This window comes from Hyperoodon ampullatus (genome assembly GCF_949752795.1).
Source record: "Hyperoodon ampullatus genome assembly, chromosome: 5".
NCBI lineage: Eukaryota > Metazoa > Chordata > Mammalia > Artiodactyla > Ziphiidae > Hyperoodon > Hyperoodon ampullatus.
This window is the reverse complement of record NC_136918.1, coordinates 98,456,455-98,479,152: the sequence shown is the minus strand read 5'-3', so window position 1 is coordinate 98,479,152 and position 22,698 is coordinate 98,456,455. Positions and strand designations below refer to the sequence as shown.

The 22,698-nt window shown below is 37.3% G+C and overlaps 1 protein-coding gene across 1 annotated transcript in view; it reads left to right on the top strand.

Moving 5' to 3' along the window:
* ADGRG7 (adhesion G protein-coupled receptor G7) overlaps positions 1-22,698 on the top strand; it is a gene marked incomplete at both ends in the record, with an annotated part of 63,440 nt that overhangs the window by 15,834 nt on the left and 24,908 nt on the right. The window contains 8 exon segments of the mRNA XM_079705271.1: positions 64-203; positions 317-424; positions 3,140-3,171; positions 3,175-3,306; positions 3,640-3,795; positions 6,201-6,313; positions 12,303-12,649; positions 13,524-13,620. Coding sequence (XP_079561397.1) covers positions 64-203; positions 317-424; positions 3,140-3,171; positions 3,175-3,306; positions 3,640-3,795; positions 6,201-6,313; positions 12,303-12,649; positions 13,524-13,620 — 1,125 coding nt within the window.

Genomic DNA, 22,698 nt, shown 5'->3' with positions numbered 1-22,698 from the left:
ACACACAACTGATTTTATGACAAATCTCCACAATATTATGTTGTTACGTTTTATTCTATGCAGGCTTATTGAGCAAATTGAAACTTGTTCCATGTCTTTGGGCAACACGTCAGTGGTAGAACCTAATATAGCAATACAGTCTGTTAATTTCTCTTCAGAAGGCACTGTGGGATCTACAGGTGTTCTCTTCACTGTGCTGAAAGGTGAGCTGTTTGTTTCAGGTTCTTGTAATAGCAGAGAGCATTCTGCTACCGATAATGCTCTATTCGTGAAAGTGTAGACTTTTATGAAATTCTGCTTTTTTTCCTTCTCATAGGAACTAGGGATTCTCTGGTTTCTGGTTCCACAGTTGTAAATGCAAGTGTGGACAAACTGAATCTGAATGAACAGGCTGAACTTCAGATCTTGCTCAACACCACGAAAAGTAGGTCTCAAATTATATTACATGAAAAAATGCACTCCGATTCATGGAATTAATAACTTACATCCATTGAACAAGAAATAATGTTTACTGTTTCACACTGAATAATTTGTGTTTGAGTATCTTTGAGTTCTGACAAATTATGTTAATGTCAAGTCTACTATTCTAGGCCATAGGGATAATTTCTTTTTTTATTTTTTCCTCTCTTTCTTTGCAAAAACCCTTTGGAGGGTAGCAGAATTGAAATGCTCTGGCCATGGATGCAAATCTGTTTTCCAACAAAAATCTAGCTAAAGTGGTTCAGTTTTACATTTAAAACTACATTTAAAAAATACTCAGTCATAAGTTTGCCTGTGTTTACTAGTGGAATGGCACTCACAGGCTTAAATTCATCCTATAGACCTGACCTTGGGATATTTTATGTAATTGATGCAGTCATCATCTTGCAGTACCAATTTTCAGTTACCTCTACTAGTATGGTGCCCACCATTAGCTCCTTATCATATTGCATGTGGCCCTTTAGAAATTCTTATGTCTATCTTGAAATGTTTGTACTTTTCTTTTTTTCTCTTAATTAATTTTTGTTGGAGTATAGTTGCTTTACAATGTTGCATTAGTTTCTGCTGTACAGCAAGATGAATTAGCTATACATATACATATATGCCCTCTTTTTTTGATTTCCTTCCCATTTAGATCACCACAGTGCATTAAGTAGAGTTCCTTGTGCTCTACAGTATGTTCTCATTAGTTGTCTATTTTATACATAATATCACTAGTGTATATGTGTCAATCCCAATCTCCCAATTCCTCCCACCCCCCACTCTTTCCCCTTTGGTATCCATACATTGTACTTTTCAGAGTCTAAAAAAAAAAAGGTAATTCAACTACAATAAGCAAACCAAGCAACACATTTACTTTTATTCTCTCCCCAAATAAAAAAATCCAGTGCCAGAAAGTACATATTTTAGAAAGACTAAGTTCATAATTCTCATTGGTTATATAATTCTAATTGGCTAATTCTTTATTGGTTGTAGAAGTTGCAAATATCTTCTCTCCAGTCTATAGCTATCTTTTACTTGGTTTTTCGTGTCTTTTGTCATACTCAAATTTTAATTCATAATGCAGTCCAATGTATCAATCTTTTTTCTGTAGTTGGTACTTAAAAAAAATTCATTGCTCTACTAAAGTCATGCTAGTCTCCTATATTTTCTTCTGAATATTTTTAGTGTTTGTGTTTGTATTTAGGTATTCAGTATGCCTAGAATTTATATATTTAAAGGAAAATGTATAGCCTTTAATAAATTTATTAGATAATAAAAGAAATTGTTAAAAAATAATAATTCAGCTAAAGAGGCATAAAAATTAAAATAAATGTAAAGAAATATAGAAGGAAGGAATTAATAAAAAGAGCAGAAATTAATAAAAATAGAAATTAACAAATGCTAGAGTTGATCAACAAAATAAAAATTTGATTCCATGAAAGACTAATGAAAAATATGCAAGCTTCTGACAAACTTGTTAAAGAAAAAAGAGAATATAAATAAACATCAAGGAGGTTTATGTCTAGAGATATGGAGATTCTTTTAAAATTATAAGATAATGGTAAATATAATTTATTCTAGTGAATCTAATTATCCAGATGAAAAGATGATTTTCTAATAAATAACCAGAATACTGTAGAAATGAGGAGAGGGGTGAGTAGGGAATTTCATGTTTTAAATCTATATACTTGTATGGATTTGGATTTTACATCAAGCATGTCATTCTTTTATAAAAATAAGATTAAAAAGAAGCCATACTACATTTTTAGGGTTAACTTTGTCACCTAGTATCCAGGAGGAACAATTTGGTGGGCTTAACATGCCATGAAAACACCTCAGAAGCCAATGTCTTTATTTCACAGATGAAGACAGAGCAAAGTGGCTGGCTGTGGAGGACATTTGGGGGGCTGTCAGGGCCTTGCCTGCCTATCTCTCAAAGCACAAGACTGGTTAGGCTGGTCTCACCACCACCGCTTTAGTTTTCCTTGTATATATAATATACATATATGTGTGTGTGTGTGTGTGTGTGTGTGTGTGTGTGTGTGTGTGTGTATACACACACACACACATATATATATACACACACACGCAAATACACACACACAAGTTTTTCACTTGTGAAAGACAGCAGAGTTCACCCTCTGCTGTTTCCCTGATATGCACAACTTGAGCTCCAGTCTCTTAATACAGTGGTCCCTGCTCAGTCCCTCTGAATGGGAGACAGACCTCACAGAGCAATCCTGTAGGTACAGCTGTCCTGTTGTTCACCCTCTGCTGTTTCTCGTTTGATGTCTTATCAGTGGGGGAAGCAGCATGGTCTTGAGCTACCTTCACATCGTGTTCACTCCGTCTCACTGCATAGAAAGCAAGAATGTTTACTTTATACATGATATCCTTCCAATTTTTTTTCAGGTGGATTAGGCAGGAATTATGGTTTCCATTTAGAACATAAGGAATCTTATCTCGGGAAAAAAACTTAATGAGGGTGGAATAGCCAACCACAGATCATATATGTTAATTACACACTGCAATTAAATAAAGGCAGCCGACAAACCACGTTTTCTGTACTTTACCCAAGTATTAAGCAGTCACGCAGTTCAGTGATGGCATGGGACTTTGTTTCTTGCTTACCCTAGGGTTCATTTATTAATTTTAGTGTCCTTTTCCCCCCTCACAGCTAATGCCAAGGCATGTGGCTTTGTAGTGTATTAGAACAACAAGCTTTTCCAATCAAAAACTTTTATAGCTAAATCACATTTTAGTCAAAATATTATCTCAAGCAAAACTGATGAAAATGTGGAAGAAGATCAGAGCACTTCTGTTGAAATGGTCTTCAGTCCGAGGGTGAGTTTTCCTATTAACAGAAATAATTCAGCCCACTCTTGATTACAAAACCAGGGACAGTTTGGGCAAAAGAAATTCACAGAACAATTCTTTGAAAGATTCTTTGACAGTATCCACTTTAACTTCCCCCATCCATATTTTTGTAGACTAGCTAAACCCAAAATTAACTACTTTGAATTTTATATCCTTTTTCCTCTCCTCAACCTGTAATGAAGATGCTATGCTTTGTACATGTCTAATTGGTTTCTCATATGCTTATCTTGGCCTATTTGATTTTTTCTACCCAATTAAGCATTTTGAAAAATCAGTTGCCATTGTCTTATCAATTCACAGTACAATGAAAAAGAATTACAGCTTCATTCCTATGCCTGTGTCTATTGGAATTTTTCCCTGAAGGATTGGGACACACATGGCTGTCACAAAAAAGGAGTCATTGATGGATTCTTGCGCTGCTGCTGCAACCATACTACTAACTTTGTGGTATTGATGGTAAGGGTGTACATGGTAATCTCCTTCCTGACAAGAATTTCCTTATATACGATTTTGGTATGTACTAACTGGAGATAATTTGGGGGGTTAGTTTACATAGACACTCAACTCAGATTAAATGGAAAAACAGGGAATAGAGTTAGAGGACCAAAAAGGGAAGTGCTGGTAAAGGCAAGTAGAATAGAGTTTTTTGCAATATAGTCTCAGGATAGATGAGTTCAGTACTGTGTATTTAATAATGAGAAGGGAGCCCATGTGCAAAAGAGGAGCTGATGGACTCCACTCAACTAACTCACATATCAGAAGCATGAAGTTGCCACAGCCAGAGGTAAGGCTGTATAGCTGTTTGCTGAAGACAGGTTCAGTACATGTGTAGCTGTGGGTGGGCAGTTTGCATCAGTTACCCAAAGCTTTTTCCATTGTAATCACCTAAGTTACTAAGTTTGTGCCAGAAGATATAAGAGGAAAAGCTCTTTAATTCAACTTGTCCCATAATACCTCTGTGTGTGCCGTTTCACTCCAGTGCTACCCTGTACAAGTAACTGGCAACAGCTCTGGTGTGCAGCTGTTTATACACCTCTGAGATTTCTTGGGCTGACCTTTTTAGGAAGACGGGCTCCTGTTTGTTTCATTTCCAGAAACCTATTATTCTGGTGAAAACAAAAATGTTTGTTTATAGACTGGATGGAATGTTTTTATATGCAGTGAAACAGGGAGGGATGTAGAGTGTCTTACCTTTACTAAGGGGCTAGTAACACTATGACTCTTCCAAAGAGAAGCAGGTGTTTTAATTTTCTAGTAGCTAAGATGTACCCGTATTTGAGGAGCCAATGGAGATCTAGAACATACTGGTACAACATAAAATATCAAATTATAGAACCTTGCTTTTAAAATATTTTTGAGATAACTATCATTTTCTTATTTTAATTACAAATATTTAAAAATTGATTTTGACTATTTATTTTATAACTTGCATTTTAGAGAGATCTACTTTCTCAATCAGAAATGTAAAGATAAAATTTTACCTTTTTTGATATCTTAAGATCATTAGTGTTATTGAATAGCTGTGTAAAGCTCAGATTGCTTTATATATTAAATGATACAGACTATACTGTCATACTTATTTTTCTTCTTTTTTGAAGTCAGACTTTCAGCTATTCTTACTAATATCTGGATCTGCCTCAATGCCCACCTACTCATGTTGGTAATTAGTTTTGGGTTGCAAAATTAAAAAAAAAAAAAGCTGATTAGAATTGTATGTAAAGTTTAAGAGCAGATAGGCTCTGAGTGTATAGATGATTTCTAAGATCTGAAGATATATGTATTCTATGATTCTTTGTCATCTACTTAGTATACTGCACATAGGAAGTAATGTGAACTTTTTGTTTTATTATTTTTTAAAACAAAGTTTATTTTATTTTAATTTTTTCCTACTAAAGCAATACATAGTCATTGCATACAGAGTGAGTCTACTTACTCAACAGAAATATACTTATATGGAAAAATGTGTATGATATCTTAGAATAGCAGTTTGAAAATAATTTGATTATGTTAACAAACCCCTGTTTATTTGTGCAAAGAGACATAGATAATATTTGTAAGCACCTATAAAAAGGTCACCTCTGGAGAAGAGTAGGATTTCAAGAGGTAGGGTATGATGTGGGGTAGAGGCAGTAAAGAGGAACGTGTGCTTTTTAAAATTATGTTTCTATATTATTTTCATGTTTTATAAATAAGCATTTTCAGCTTTTCTAATTTTAACAATTTAAAAAATTAGAAAGTACAGACAAGCAAAAATAATTATGTACATATATCCTGTCCACCCAGTGACCGCCATTATTTCCTCTCCAGATTTCTAAGAGTACGTACTCATGTGGAATATATTTTTCTGTGACTACATACTAAAAAGCTGGGGTAGATATAGATATACTACATAAAAATTATACCCTTTTTCCAAAGAAAAATGAACAGGATCATTTGAATATCTTTCCATGTCCATAAAAATATTTCTGCAACTTTATTTTTAGTACATCAGCTTAGACATGCAGATTTTCCCTTGGATTATAGTTACACATAAAAATAATTTAATGGGTAAATAAAGCAACTCTAGCCAATTTAGATCTAACACAAACAACTTTGATTTTAGACATTGAGGAATAGTATATATGTCTTGCCTAACTGAATTAGTTAGGTAACTGTTCTTAAGCCTCTATTTCATGTAAACTGCTTAGAGATAAGGGGTTGATTTATTTCCTTTTAAAATATCACAGCTTAATATAAAAAAAGACATATCTGGCTATTTTGATCAATATATCTGCTTTAATCAGTGTATCTCTTTATGATGTTGACTTTCATAGATATTTCAGAATGGTTATTTAAAAATAATGAGTCAACTTACTTTCCAGAGTTTCAAAAAGGAATATAAGTATCCTGAACCACTAGATGCATTTTCCACATTTGGATGTGCACGGTCCATTGCTGGTCTGGCTCTCACAATTATATTACAGGTCAGCACTAGGTAACCTGAAGGGAAGCAGGCTCTTCTCATGAGAGAAATTGCTATCCTGACATTATTTCCTCTCAGCATATTCCCATTAGAATACAGTCTCTTGGAACTGGAAGGGAAATCAGATTTAGTTCAACATACTCATTTTACAAGATACTCAGTCCTGGAGAGACTAAGACATACACACAAATAAATGTATACTTACAAACTGTGGTAAGTGCCTTGAAGGAAAATTACATACCATGTAATTACAAGTTTGTCACATAAAAATGTGGTCCCATAGTTCATCAATGCCACAGTTCCTTAGTGTTGAATAGAAGCATAACTGCCAATCTGCATTGGCAAAGAGAGAAACATTGCTAATCAGCAAGTTTTTGAGGATAAAAGTAAATTTTAAACTGTATTAAGGTTTCAAATGGTAAAACCTTTAAAAAAGATTTTGAGAGAGGACCTTCAAGATGGCAGAGGAGTAAGATGTGGAGATCACCTTCCTCCCCCCAAATACATCAAAAATACATCTCCATGTAGAACAACTCCTACAGAACACCTATTGAATGCTGGCAGAAGACCTCAGACTTCCCAAAGGCAAGAAACTCCCCACGTACCTGGGTAGGGCAAAGGAAAAAAGATAAAACAGAGACAAAAGAATAGAGATGGTACCTGCACCTCTGAGAGGGAGCTGTGAAGGAGGAAAAGTTTCCACACACTAGGAAGCCCCTCGACTGGCAGAGAGGGGGTGGGTGGGGTGGAAGCTTTGGAGCCATAGGGGAGAGCGCAGCAACAGGGATGCAGAGGGCAAAGCGGAGAGATTCCTGCACAGAGGATCAGTACTGACCAGCACTCACCAGCCTGAGAGGCTTGTCTGGGGAAGATGGGGGCTGGGAGCTGAGGCTCCAGCTTCGGAGGTCAGATCCCAGGGAGAGGACTGGGGTTGGCTGGTGCACAACCTGAAGGGGGCTAGTGCTCCACAGCTAGCCAGGAGGGAGTCCAGGAAAATGTCTGGAACTGCTTAAGAGGCAAGAGACCATTGTTTCCAGGTGCGTGAGGAAAGGGGATTCAGAACACCGCCTAACTGAGCTCCAGAGACAGGCGTGTGCCGTGGCTATCAGCACAGGCACCAGAGACAGGCATGAAGCACCAAGGCTGCTGCTGCAGCCACCAAGAAGCCTGTGTGCAAGCACAGATCACTATTAACACCTCCCCTCCCAGGAGCCTGTGCAGCCCACCACTGCCAGGGTCCCGTGATCCAGGGACAACTTCCCCGGGAGAATACACAGTGTGCCTCAGGCTGTTGCAACCTCATGCTGCCCTCTGTGGCTGCAGGCTCCCCCCACATTCCGTACCCTTCCCTCCTCCTGGCCTAAGTGAGCCACAGCCCCCTAATCAGCTGCTACTTTAACCCAGTCCTGTCTCATCAAAGAACAGACACCCTCAGGTGACCTATATGCACAGGCGGGGCCAAATCCAAAGCTGAACCCCAGGATCTGTGTGAACAAAGAGAAAGTGAAATCTCTCCCAGCAGCCTCAAGAACAGTGGGTTAAATCTCCACAATCAACTTGATGTACCCTGCATCTGTGGAATACCTCAATAGACAATGAATCATCCCAAAATTGAGGCAGTGAACTTTGGGAGTAACTGTAGACTGGGGTTTGCTTTCTGCATCTAATTTGTTTCTGGTTTTATGTTTATCTTAGTTTAGTATTTAGAGCTTATTATCTTGGTAGATTTGTTTATTGATTTGGTTGCTCTCTTCCTTATATATATATATATATTTTTCCTTTTTCTCTTTTTTTGTGTGTGTATGCATATGCTTTTTTGTGTGATTCTGTGTGGAAACACAAAAGACCCCAAATAGCCAAAGCAATCGTGAGAAAGAAAAATGGAGCTGGAGGAATCAGGCTCCCAGACTTCAGACTATACTACAAAGCTACAGTAGTCAAGACAGTATGGTACTGGCACAAAAACAGAAATATAGATCAATGGAACAGGATAGAAAGCCCAGAGATAAATGCACGCACATATGGTCACCTTATTTTTGAAAAAGGAGGTAAGAATATACAATGGAGAAAAGACAGCCTCTTCGATAAGTGGTGCTGGGAAAACTGGACAGGTACATGTAAAAGAATGAATTTAGAACACTCCCTAACACCATACACAAAAATAAGCTCAAAATGGATTAAAGACCTAAATGTAAGGCCAGACACTATAAAACTCTTAGAGGAAAACAGGCAGAACACTCTATGACATAAATCACAGCAAGATCCTTTTTGACCCACCTCTTAGAGAAATGGAAATAGAAACAAAAATAAAATGGGACCTAGTGAAACTTAAAAGCTTTTGCACAGCAAAGGAAACCATAAACAAGACAAAAAGACAACCCTTAGAATGGGAGAAAATATTTGCAAACAAAACAACTGACAAAGGATTAATCTCCAAAATTTACAAGCAGCTCATGCAGCTCAGTATCAAACAAACAAACCAATCCAGATATGGGCAGAAGATCTAAGTAGACATTTCTCCAAAGAAGATATACAGATTGCCAACAAACACATGAAAGGATGCTCAACATCACTAATCATTAGAGAAATGGAAATCAAAACTATAATGAGGTATCTCCTCACACCGGTTAGAATGGGTATCATCAGAAAATTTACAAACAATTAATGCTGGAGAGGGTGTGGAGATAAGGTAACCCTCTTGCACTGTTGGTGGGAATGTAAATTGATATAGCCACTATGGAGAACAGTATGGAGGTTCCTTAAAAAACTAAAAATTGAACTACCATATGACCCAGCAATCCCACTACTGGGCATATACCCTGAGAAAACCACAATTCAAAAAGAGTCATGTACCACAGTGTTTATTGCAGCTCTATTTACAATAGCCAGGACACTGAAGCAACCTAAGTGTCCATTGACGAATGGATAAAGAAGATGTGGCACATATATACAATGGAATATTACTCAGCCATAAAAAGAAACGAAATCAATTTATTTGTGGTGAGGTGGATGGACCTAGAGTCTGTCAAACAGAGTGAAGTAAGTCAGAAAGAGAAAAACAAATACCGTATGCTAACACTTGTATATGGAATGTAAAAGAAAATGTATTCTCATCTGGTTTTTCCTCCCAAACTCAAGATGTATCACAGTGCTTCTTTCCTTCAGAATTATTTCTCTCTAATAAATTCCTCACAACTGTTTTCTCAGATGTGTAGATTCTGGAATTTTTTGTTCTAAAGATATTGCCATTTAAACATTTTTTCCTGAAGTTTATTTTAAAAAATTAAAAGTCTATAGAAATGTTGAAAGAGACTAAGTGAACACCCAAATACCCTTCACCTTGATTCACCAGTTGTTAATATTTTGTTTTCTCTCTTTTTCTATTTTTTCCTGAAATTTTGAAAGTAAGTTGTAAACTTCATGGCTGTCATCTCTAAATTCTTCAAGCATGTATGCATCTCCCCCAAACAAGGGCACTCCTACATAGTATAATATTATTATCCTCACTCAGAATATTTTACTCAAGAATTTAACATTAATATAATGTTATCATGTTAATGTCCATATCCAAATTTCTCCAATTGTTCCAATAATGTCCATTTTAGCTGTTCCCCCCCCCCCCATTGATTTAGTAATTGTGTCTCTTTAGTTGTCTTTAGCCTAGAATAATTCCTCTGCTTTTTAAATTTGTTTGTTTTGGTCTTTCATGACATTAAAATATTTGAAGTGTTCAGGTTAGTTATTTTATAGAAGGTAGAATATGCTACAATATAAAATTTCTCAGAAATTTTCCAATGATTAGGTACAGGTTACATATTTTTGATGAGAATTCTAATCATTAAGTCTTTTTCATTGTGGCACAGCAAGAAGTGCATGATGTCAGTTTGTCCCGTTATTGCTGTGTCCTTTGCTTCCTTGTTTAAAGTAGTGTCTGGTAGATTTCTATACTGTAAAATCTCAATTTTTCCCTTTGTAAATAATAGGCAATCCATGCAGTGAAACTTTGAGACTGTGTGAATATTCTGTTCCCCAACTTTTACTCAGTGGTTTTGGTATTCACTGATCATCCTAACTGGTATATATGATTACATTGGTGGGTGAATTATGATCTCTAAACTATCATTCCCTCTATATTTAGTCACTATATTACTTTGGAAAGAAGTGTACTCTCCAGTGTAGCTGGAGGGAGTCCTTTCATGTTGTTTTTTCATGTCCCTATCAGTCTATAAGCGTTTCCTTATTTAAGGCACAGCAAGATGGTCCAGGTACATCTTTCACTTTTTCTGCCCCATACTTAGAATCAGCCATTTGTCCAAAGAGCCAGAATTATTTTTGATTCTTTTCTTTACCTTTCACACTTAATGAGTCTCTTGCCCTTCGTTTAAAATTTTTACATTGAGTGCTTACTATGTGCCAAGCAACATGTGAGGAGGTAAATACAAAACTATGAACAAGACATATAAACTCCCCTCTCCCTTGGAATTTACATTCTCGGGGGGAAGACAGACATTGTACAGATATATACAGAAATAAATATATAATTACAAATTGTGGTAAGTGCCTTGAAGGAAAATTACATGCCATGTAATTATGTCTGTCATGTAAAGTAAAATGGCTCTTATATCTGTCTTTTCATTTGCAAAGACACTTGAACAGACAGTTATTTGGTTCCATGTGAATAAGTTGTGGTAGCTGCGTAACTATTGGTTTGGCCAAAAAGTTTGTTTGGGTTTTTCTGTAAGATGGCATGGAAAAACTAGAATGAACTTTTTGGCCAACCAGATAGTTTCTTTGCCTAAAATCTCACCCTTTCCAACTGTCATCATATTTGTGTGTGTGTGTGTGTGTCCTCTATCAACTTGTTTTTAGCAGTTTTGCTGTCATAGATAATATATATATTATATATTTCTGTGCATATAATAAAAATGCACAGAATATAGTAATATACAGAAGACCCATTTGAAAATAGCCTATTTGAAAATAGCCTGTTCTCTCTGTAGATAATTTGTGTTTGAAATTGGAGAAAAATTAAAAACGAACTTTACTTTTATATAAATGGATTCTTTTGGATGCTTTTTGCATTTCTTCCCATTAAACCTTTCAGAAGAGTTAATAAAATTTTGAATTATGAAGAAAATCTCAACTAAAATATCATGAGGATGGACAGAGTTCTGTTTTAATATAAGCTTTTCATTCAGTGTGGGAATCCAAATACTAAGAAGGACCATAGTGGAATGTTATGGTAGGACCGTAAACGATATATAATTAGCAAACAGATTTGTTCATCAAATTCTGAGACATTAGAAATAGAGAAGTTCTTGAAGGTGTTAGAACTTTAAGCACATTAATAGTGAAATATTTATTTCAAGAGGCCTTATAATCTGAAAAATTCATAAGGATCTAGATGGTAGTGAATGGAAATTTTATAACTTTCTTTAATACTGGAGAGACCTGTGATATGTCATGAGTTTCAAAGAGAACTTGGTTCTACACCCACAAATTGTATCTTCAGATGAAGGAACAGTCCTTGGGCATGTTTTACATTAGAAGACCTTGTTGTGGACCATAGAAGTATAAACATATTGTGGATGCTAAACACCACTGTCTGATGGATATGTTGGCCCTGGCTGCCAGACCTTCTACTGCATTCTGTTAGTTATATCAAGTCACTGGAGAGCCCTGGGAGGGGGCTACACTGGGCATAAACTCCAGGAAGTAGAGTTCACAGGAGGGCATCTCTGGAAAACAGCTATCACCTTGGATTAAAAGACAGGTTCAAGAAAGGAGGTATCAACCTGTCTTCTCAAACTCACTTTGTGAGAATCAGATAAGAGAGAATGTTTCTCTGGTGTAGTTAGGAAGGTCCGTTTACCAGCTGGCCCACTGGGCTATGAGCTAGATTTACAGTGGGTAATAATATTCTTTTGTTCCCTCATGATTTCACTGGAGTTTTTTTTTGTAGTTGTTTTGTTTATTAATATATTTATTTATTTATTTTCAGGAAAGTCAGAAAAACCTCAGAAACCTGGGTATTGGTCAATCTGTGCACATCAATGTTGATTTTCAACCTCCTCTTTGTGTTTGGAATTGAAAACTCCAATAAGAACTTAAAGACAAGTCATAGTGACACTGATAATACTGACTTGAGCAATAATGAAATGTCCAGACAAGACACCGTTGTCATCTTGAATCCCACATGCACTGCGATTGTTATCTTGCTTCACTATTTTGTGTTAGTGACATTTACCTGCATGGGACTCAGTGCTGCCCAGCTCTATTTCCTTCTTATTAGGACCATGAAGCCTATTCCTCAGCATTTCATTCTTTTCATCTCTTTAATTGGATGGGGTAAGCGTTTGCTTCTTCACTTACTCAGGAATTTAATTTTGTTGAAATCATTTAATTTAAACAAACACCTATTGAAGACCTAATAGTACAAGGCCTTGTGGTAGGGGAGATGGAAAATCCAGCAATCACTAAGAGTGCCTTCTGTCTCGTGAAGGAGTGTCTTCTCCTGTGAAGAAGGCAGATGTGATCAAGGCAGCTATACTAGATACATCATGAGCTAACTTCATGTTCATTTCCTTTAACATCTCTATTTATTTGACTTGAGATTTAGACCACATACAAACTTCCTAGCTACTTTATATATTTTTTTTGTAAATTAACTTTATTTCTTTTTTTGAATTTTATTTTATTTTTTTAAAATACAGCAACTTCTTATTAGTTATCTATTTTATACATATTAGTGTATATAGGTCAATCCCAATTTCCCAATTCATCCCACCACCCCCCGACCCTGCTTTTCCTAGCTACTTTAAAAGAAATGTTTCAAGACAATCAGAGTGACTCTTTTAAGAAAAATAATTTGAAAAATTTAATGAGTTCCAGCAAAGGAGAGTTGTTTTCATGTTATCTAAATTTAAATTTATTCAAGTGAAAGAGGAATTAGACCACTTAAGACTGGAAATTGTGGTAAGAGTTACAAAGGAATCAGAAATAGTATAGGATTGTTATGTATAGCCAACACTGATAGGGAAAGGAAAACACAGAAAAACTATGTCTACTGTTGACCTACATCTGTAGGATCATTTAGTACACTGTCTATAGTGGAAAGAACAATACATCCTGAAAAAGGTCAGGTGTATAATTCATTCATGTTCTTTTATAATTAATCCCAGTCTTGGGTAAATTATTAATTCTATGACTCTTTATCACATAGGAGTGCCAGCTATAGTGGTAGCTGTGACAGTGGGAATTATTTATTCTCAGAATGGGAATAATTCACAGTGGGAGTTAGACTACTGGCAAGAGGAAATGTAAGTTTATATTTTTTTAAATGTCCATTTCTTTGATATGAGTGTAACTATTCAATGACATTGAGTCCAAGTGTCACTGTAATATGCATCTCACTTTATAATTGTCATATTATAACTGTGTATTTCAAATTCTCAAAGAACACATTATATTTTAAATATGGTGGCATGAAAATTTCCTATGATAAATCCTTTCGTAAAGCAAGTAATTGTCTTCTAAATTTATAAATGTGAACTTTTTAATATTAAATTTGTCTTCTTTGATTAAGTCTGAAAATCACAGGACAAAAGAAGTGTGATCATTAGTGACCCCTTATCTTAGTTTTCTCATCTAGAAAATGGGAATAACAATAATAGTAATATCTGCTCTGGGGTTACTATGAAGGGCCAAGCGAGTGTGAAAACATTTTCACACTTGAAAATGTTTGAAGAGCAGTATCCATGAAAGTGCTTGAAGAGCACTATCCATGCTTATGAACCAATTCTATGTTGATATGATTATAATGAGTATTTCATGATGATTTATCACACATAAATTCTCCCTGTGACTCCAGCATGAATAATTAACTGTCAATAATGGAAGTACCTGAATGCATGGTATTTGCCTTCCATGTGGGGAGAGTAAGAAAGTGGTGCTGAACTCTATGTGTATTTCTGCTACCAAATGGCAACTGCTCTTTAATTTGTCTTCCCTTCTTATTTTATAAATTCAACCATTCTGATCCCTGGATTCTGCCTTAAGTCCCAAACCAACTCAAATCAAAACAAAACTCTTGGAAATGTGCAAGCATACCCAAGGGAAGGCTGTGGTGTCAGAGTGCTTACCTATTTCCAGGGCTGACCATGACCAAGTGTAGAATAGGGAGCTAAACTGCCTGGCTTGATTTTAGGAACCATATACTCTGGGCACTATTTTCTCTGTTTGATTGGGATTAAATATCTTTTAATGAGTTTTAAAATTTTAATTCTATAATTAGATATCAGGAGTAAAATGCAAATATCTCATGGGAGAGGTAATTCACCTCAAATTGCATTATTATTAATTTCCTATCCTAACCAAGCCACAAGGCTAGACCTACTCCTACAGAAGTCTTCAGTAGAAAGAAGCCTGCTGTCTTAAATTTATTCACACCAAGATGTAAATAATTGAGAACAGATTCTTTCCTGAGTACAGTATTAGATGTTAGGGAAGACACTAGGCAACTGATAATAAGAGTTGGGAAGAGGGGAAAGGAAGTGTAACATGAATATCAGCTTCATCTTGGACCCTTTTCCCCCACTTTCCACCCTATACACACACATCAAGGCTAACATTTCTTCAGGATATATTTAGAAAGAGGAGGGACTTTTTTGGGTTTTCTTGAGTTATCTTCCCAGAAGTTGCTCCTCAATATATCATACTCCCTGTCCCCCCACCATGGCTCCCAGTTCTGCCAGTCATACCCGAAACCCCTAACTCAGTTCCCTTGATGTAATGCTATCTCTGCCAGGACCCAATTAAGGGGTGACTGCAGAGCAGGCCACACTCCTATTTAATGCTCTATCCCCCAACTCTCTGTCCCACCGTATAGGCTGTTTCAGACTTCCCTGAAGGTTTGAGGTAACCATTGGGAAAGTATAATGCATGAGGAAGAATTTTCTGGAAGCATATGCTGTATCTTCTACAGCTGTCTTTTCCCATGTTTCATGACAAAATCACCAAGGAGTTAAACGCTTCATCTGAGGTTCACCTATGATGCTCTCCAGACCTCAGGTTCATAGCTGTTTGTCAGGTGCAACCTTGACCTTGTGACTCTCCAATCTCAATTCTAGAAATACCACTCCTACAAGGGTTAGTCTGCATGGAGGATCCATCTGTCTCCTCAGCAGTCTATTTTTCAAAATCTGGGTAATTAGATTCAGAATAACTAAGGGAGAGGCTCATGAGAACAAATCCAGAGTGACTCTCTCTCCAAGTAATACAAAGGATGGAGGAGGTGAGGAGGTGTCCCTTCCTAGAGCACACCTCCTCATGGCCACAGGCATCCAAGCCTGTTTCCTATCTAGGTCTCCCCATCTGTGTGAGGTAACTGAGGAACCTTACAGACATTTGTATGCACACACACACAGATCTATAGTACAAATAGTAATACTTAGAAATTGTGTTGTCTAAAGTTTAAGTAACTCATGACTCATACAGATAAAGATAAATATTTGTCTAAATTGTTTCATAATTTGCAAGTCTGTCTTTATCCGATCGAGTTGGATATTCATTTTCTTTCTCTATCCTGTCCTCCCCTTTTAAACTGTGTTTCTCTAGGCTGCCTGGGTCAGAAATATGTCCATCTTTTTAATTTAAAACTTTGATGGCCACTTGCTTAGTCACCAAAGAAGTGTCTAGAGATGTGAAAGTACTTCTCAGCAGGATTTTATTAAATTCTTAGCCAAGTGCCCTCCTATTTCTTCTGTGTCAGGGATTGTGAGATTGAAGATGCCAGGAAGGTTGTCCTTCGGTTACAGATGAAAAGACATGGAGGCCCAAAATCCTGAAGATAAATTTTATTCTTTCTCACCATTTTACTTAAGGCTGGACTTAATCTATCTATTAATGGATTGGAGGCACTCCTTTTCATTTTTCTTTTAACATTTTATTTTATATTGGAATATAGCTGATTAACAATGTTGTGATAGTTTCAGGTGCACAACAAAGCAACTTAGCCATACATATACATGTATCCATTCTCCCCCAGACTCCCCTCCCATCCAGGCTGCCACATAACATTGAGCAGAGTTCCCTGTGCTATACAGTTGGTCCTGTTGTTTATCCTTTTTAAATACAGTAGTCTGTACATGTCAATCCCAAACTCCCTACTATCCCTTCCCTCCACCCTCCCCATCCCAGTAACCATAAGTTCATTCTCTAAGTCTGTGAGTCCACTTCTGTTTTGTAAATACATTCATTTGTATTATTTCTTTTTAGATTCTGCATGTAAGCGATATCATACGATATTTCTCTTTCTCTGTCTGACTTACTTCACTCAGTATGACAATCTCTATGTCTATCCATGTTGCTGCAAATGGCATTATTTCATTCTTTTTTATGGCTGAGTAATATTCCATTGTATATATGTACCAAATCTTCTTTATCCATTCCTCTGTCCACGGACACTTAGGTTGCTTCTATGTCTTTGCTATTATAAACAGTGCCGCAGTGAACATCGGGGTGCATGTATCCTTTCAGACCATGTTTTTCTCTGGATATATGCCCAGGAGTAGGATAGCAGTGTCATATGACAACTCTATTTTTAGTTTTTTAAGGCCCCTGCATACTGCTTTCCATAGTGGCCGTACCAAAAGAATTTGGATTCTTTTATTTCTATTTCTTTCCTGGTTGCCATAGCTAGGACTTGCAAAACTATGTTGAATAAAAGTGGTGAGAATGGGCATCCTTGTCTTGTTCCTGATCTTAGAGGAAATGCTTTCAGCTTTTCACCGTTGATATGATGCTAGCTGTATGTTTGTCGTATATGGCCTTTATTATGTTGAAGTAGGTTCCCTCTATGCCCACTTTCTGGAGAGTTTTTATCATAAATGGGTGTCGAATTTTGTCAAAAGATTTTTCTGCATCTATTGAGATCATCATATGGTTTTTATTCTTCAATTTGTTGATGTGGTGTATCACACTGATTGATTTGCGTATATTGAAGAATCCTTGCGTTCCTGGGATAAATCCCACTTGATCATGGTGTATGATTCTTTTAATGTATTGATGGATTCGAATTTCTAGTAAAATACTAGCAATTGAGGATTTTTGTGTCTATGTTCATCAGTGATATTGGCCTGTAATTTTCTTTTTGAGGGGTATCTTTGTCTGGTTTTGGTATCAGGGTGATGGTAGCCACATAGAATGAGTTTGGGAAGTCTCCTTCCTCTGCAGTTCTTTGGAACAGTTTCAGAAAGATAGGTATTAGCTTTTCTCTAAATGTTTGATAGAATTCTCCTGTGACGCCATCAGGTCCTGGACTTTTGTTTGTTGGGAGTTTTAAAATTACAGTTTCAATTTCAGCACTTGCGATTGGTCTGCTCATATTTTCTAATTCTTCCTGATTCAGTCTTGGGAGACTGTACCTTTCTAAGAATTTGTCCATTTCTTCCAGGTTGTCCATTTTATTGGCATACTGTTGCATATAGTAGTCTCTTATGATCCTTTGTATTTCTCTGGTGTCAGTTGTAACTTCTCCTTTTTCATTTCTAATTTTAGTGATTTGAGTCCTCTCCCTTTTTTCCTTGATGAGTCTGGCTAAAGGTTTATCAATTTTGTTTATCTTTTCAAGGAACCAGCTTTTAGTTTCATTGATCTTTGCTATTGTCTTTTTCATTTCTATTTCATTTATTTCTGCTCTGATCTTTATGATTTCTTTCCTTCTACTAACTTTCAGTTTTGTTCTTTGTCTAGTTGCTTTAGGTATATGGTTAGGTTGTTATTTGAGATTTTTCTTGTTTCCTGAGGTAATATTGTATTGCTCTAAACTTTCCTCTTAGAACTGCTTTTGCTGTATCACATAGGTTTTGGGTCATGTGCTTTCATTTTCATTTGTCTCTAGGTATTTTTTGATTTCCTCTTTAATTTCTTCAGTGATCCATTTGTTGTTGAGTAACATATTGCTTAGCATCCAAGCGTTTGTGGTTTTTATAGTTTTTTTCTTGTAGTTTATTTCTAATTTCGTAGTGTTGTGGTCATAGAAGATACTTGATATGATTTCAATTTTCTTAAATTTACTGAGGCTCCCTTGTGGCCCAGGATGTGGTCAATCCTGGAGAATGTTCCGTGTGCACTTGAGAAAAATGTGTATTCTTCTGCTTTTGGATGGAGTTCTCTGTAAATATCAGTTAAGTCCATCTGATCTAATGTGTCATTTAAGGCCTTTGTTTCCTTGTTGATTTTCTGTCTGGATGATCTGTCCATTGACAAAAGTGGAGTGTTAAAAGTCCCCCACAAAGGGCTTCCCTGGTGGCGCAGTGGTTGAGAGTCCGCCTGCCGATGCAGAGGACACGGGTTTGTGCCCCAGTCCGGGAGGATCCCACATGCTGCGGAGCAGCTGGGCCCATGAGCCATGGCCGCTGAGCCTGTGCATCCGAAGCCTGTGCTCTGCAACAGGAGAGGCCACAGTGCTGAGAGGACCGTGTACCGCAAAAAAGAAAAAAAAAAAAAAGTCCCCCACTATTATTGTGTTACTGTCGAGTTCTTCCTTTATGGCTGTTAACATTTGCCTTATGTATTGAGGTGCTCTTATGTTGGGTGCACATATGTTTAAAATTGTTATATCTTCTTCTTGGATTGATCCCTTGATTGTTACATAGTGTCCTTCTTTGTCTCTTATAACTGTCTTTATTTTTAAGTCTATTTTGTCTGATATGAGTATTGCTACTCCAGCTTTATTTTGATTTCCATTTGCATGGAATACCTTCTTCCATCCCCTCACTTTCAGTCTGTATGTGTCCCTAGGTCTGAGGTGGGTCTCTTGTAGACAGCATATATACAGGTCTTGTTTTTGTATCCAGGCAGTCTACATCTTTTGGTTGGTGCATTTAATCCATTTACAGTTAAGGTAATTATCTATATGTGTGCTCTTATTGCCATTTTCTTAATTGTTTTGGGTTTGTTGTTGTATGTCTTTTTTCTTTTCTTCCTCTTTTTTTCTCTTGTGGTTTGATGACCATCTTTAGTGTTGTGTTTGGGTTGCTTTTTCTTTTCTGTATGGTTATCTATTGTAGTTTTGGGGTTTGCTGTTCCCATGAGGTTCTGATATAGCAGTCTATGTATGTACAAGGATGTTTTAAGTTGCTAGTCTCTTTCCCGCCTAGAGGAGTTCCTTTAGCATTTGTTGCAAAGCTGGTCTGGTGGTGCTGAAATCACTTAGCTTTTGCTTGTCTGTAAAGCTTTTGATTTCTCCATCCAATCTGAATGAGAGCCTTACTGGGTAGAGTATTCTTAGTTGTAGGTTCTTCCCTTTCATCACTTTAAATATATTGTGCCACTCCCTTCTGGCCTGCAGAGTTTCTGCTGAGAAATCAGCTGTTAACCTTATGGGAGTTCCCTTGTATGTTATTTGTCATTTTTTCCTTGCTGCTTTTAATGATTTTTCTTTGTCTTTAATTTTTGTCAGTTTGATTACTATGTGTCTTGGTATGTTTCTCCTTGGGTTTATCCTGCCTGGGAGTCTCTGTGCTTCCTGGACTTGGGTGATTATTTCCTTTGCCATGTTAGGGAAATTTTTTACTATAATCTCTTCAAATATTTTCTCAGGTTCTTTCTCTCTGTCTTCTCCATCTGGGTCCCCTATAACGTGAACGTTGGTGCGTTTGTTGTCCCAGAGGTCTCTTAGGCTGTCTTCATTTCTTTTCATTCTTTTTTCTTTATTCTGTTCTGTGGCAGTGATTTCCACCATTCTGTCTTCCAGGTCACTAATCCGTTCTTCTGTCTCAGTTATTCTGCTATTGATTCCTTCTAGTGTATTTTTCAATTCAGTTATTGTATTGTTCATCTCTGTTTGTTTGTTCTTCAGTTCTTCTAGGTCTTTGTTAAACATTTCTTTCATCTCCTCGATTCTTTCCTCCATCCTTTTTCCAAGGTCCTGGATCATCTTCACTATCATTATTCTGAATTCTTTTTCTGGAAGGTTGCCTATCTCCACTTCATTTAGTTGCTCTTCTGGGGTTTTATCTTGTTCCTTCATCTAGGACATAATCCTCTGCCTTTTCATTTTGTCTATCTTTCTGTGATTGTGGTTTTTATTCTGCAGGCTGCAGGATTGTAGTTCTTCTTGCTTCTGCTGTCTGTCCTCTGGTGGATGAGGCTATCTAAGAGGCTTGTGCAAGCTTTGTGATGGGAGGGACTGGTGGTAGATAGAGCTGGGTGTTGTTCTGGTGGGCAGAGCTCAGTAAAACTTTAATCCATTTGTCTGCTGAAGGGTGGGACTGTGTTCTCTCCCTGTTTGTCGTTTGGCCTGAGCCGACCCAGCACTGGAGCCTACAGGCTCTTTGGTGGGGCTAATGGTGGACTTTGGGAGGGCTCACACCAAGGACTACTTCCCAGAACTTCTACTGCCAGTGTCCTTGTCCCCATGGGGAGCCACAGCCAACCCCTGCCTTTGTAGGAGACCCCCCCAACGCTAGCAGGTAGGTTGCTTCAGTCTCCTATGGAGTCACTGATCCTTCCCCCTGGGTCCTGATGTGTACAAGATTTTGTGTGCACCCTCCAAGAGTGAAGTCTCTGTTTCCCCCAGTCCTGTTGAAGTTCTGCAGTCAAACCCTGCCTGAGTTCAAAGTCCAATTCTCTGGGGATTCCTCCTTCCGTTGCTGGACCCCAGGTTGGGAAGCCTGATGTGGGGCTCAGAACCTTCACTCCAGTGGGTGGACTTCTGTGGTATAATTGTTCTCCAGTTTGTGAGCCGCCCACGCAATGGTTATGGGATTTGATTTTATTGGCTTGTGCCCCTTATATCATCTTATTGTGGCTTCTCCCTTGTCTTTTGTTTTGGGGTATCTTTTTTGGTGAGCTCCAGTGTTTTCCTGTAGATGATTGTTCAGCAGTTAGTTGTGATTCTGGTGCTCTCACAAGAAGGAGTGAGTGCACCTCCTTCTGCTCCACCATCTTGAACCAATCTCCTCCTTTTCATTTTTAAAATTCATTACAGAGATCTGAAATCATTCCAATTTCCTTCTAGGTCATTCAGATTAGAAATATGATTTCTAATAATTTAAATTGTAACAACATTCCAATGCAAAACAGCTTAGAAATCCTTTGGCATGTATAATAATGGTGTTTACCTACAAGGGAAAGAAAACAGACATTGATTGATTGCTAAATATATACCAGGGCTTCTCACATTATTTTGTTAATACCCTACTGCCTACCTGACACCTTCACTTGGCTGGACAAGTGATGAGACATCTCCTGGTCTTCCCTCCCAAACCTGTTCTTCTCATCATCTTCCCCAACTCAGTTGACAGTAATTCCATTCTTCCAGGTACTCAAGCCAAAGATTTTGGAGTCACTCTTAACTCTCCTATATCTCCCATCTAACCTATCAATAAGTCCTTTTGCTTTACTTTAATATATATATATATATATATATTTATTTATTTGGCTGTGCTGGGTCTTAGTTGCATCACGCGGGATCTTCATTGTGGCATGCGTGATCTTAGTTGAATCTTTAGTTGCCACATGCAGGCTTTTAGTCATGGCATGTGGGATCTAGTTTCCTGATGAGGGATCGAACCCAGGCCCCCTACATTGGGAGCATGGAGTCTTAACCACTGGACCACCAGGGAAGTCCCCTTTTGTTTTACTTTTAAACATATCTGGAATCAGACTATTTCTCAACATCTCCTCTCCCTGGTTCCAAGCCACCTGATTGTTACAGTAGACTCCTAGCTGACTTTCTCCTTTGGCATGTACTCTTCTTTTATCCCTGCATATAGCTAAAGTAACACTTGTAAAACTAAAGACCGAGCATGTCAAGTTTCTCCTTCTTGCCAAGAGTACATGCAGTCACCTATAAAGCCCTGACATAATTTGCATCTTTTTACTAATCCCATCTACTTACATACTCTCTTCTAGCCACACTGGCCTCTTTGCTTAAGCTCTCAACTCAGAGCCTTTACACTTGCTGTTCCCTCTGCCTAGAACACCCTTCCCCCTCATCTACTTCAGATCTTTACTCAAATATTTTTTTCCATAAGGGTTTTCCTGACCACTCTACTTAAAATGAAACATTTCCTCCCCTGGTCCCCCAGGCACACACACAGACACACAGACACACATATACATATACATAGTAATACCTACTCTCATTACCTGCTTTATTTTTCTTCACAGCACTTGTTAACTTCTGTTATAGTATATATCTTATTAATTCATTAGTTTTATTTATTTTCTGCATTAGAATAAATTCACTAAAGAAAGGCTTTTCATTTACTGCTAATATCTTGTTATCTAGAACAATGTCTGGCACATAGCATGTACTCTGTAAATACTTATTAAATGAATGAATTTATTCTTACAACAATGCCAGGAGGTGATTACTACACTTCACAGAT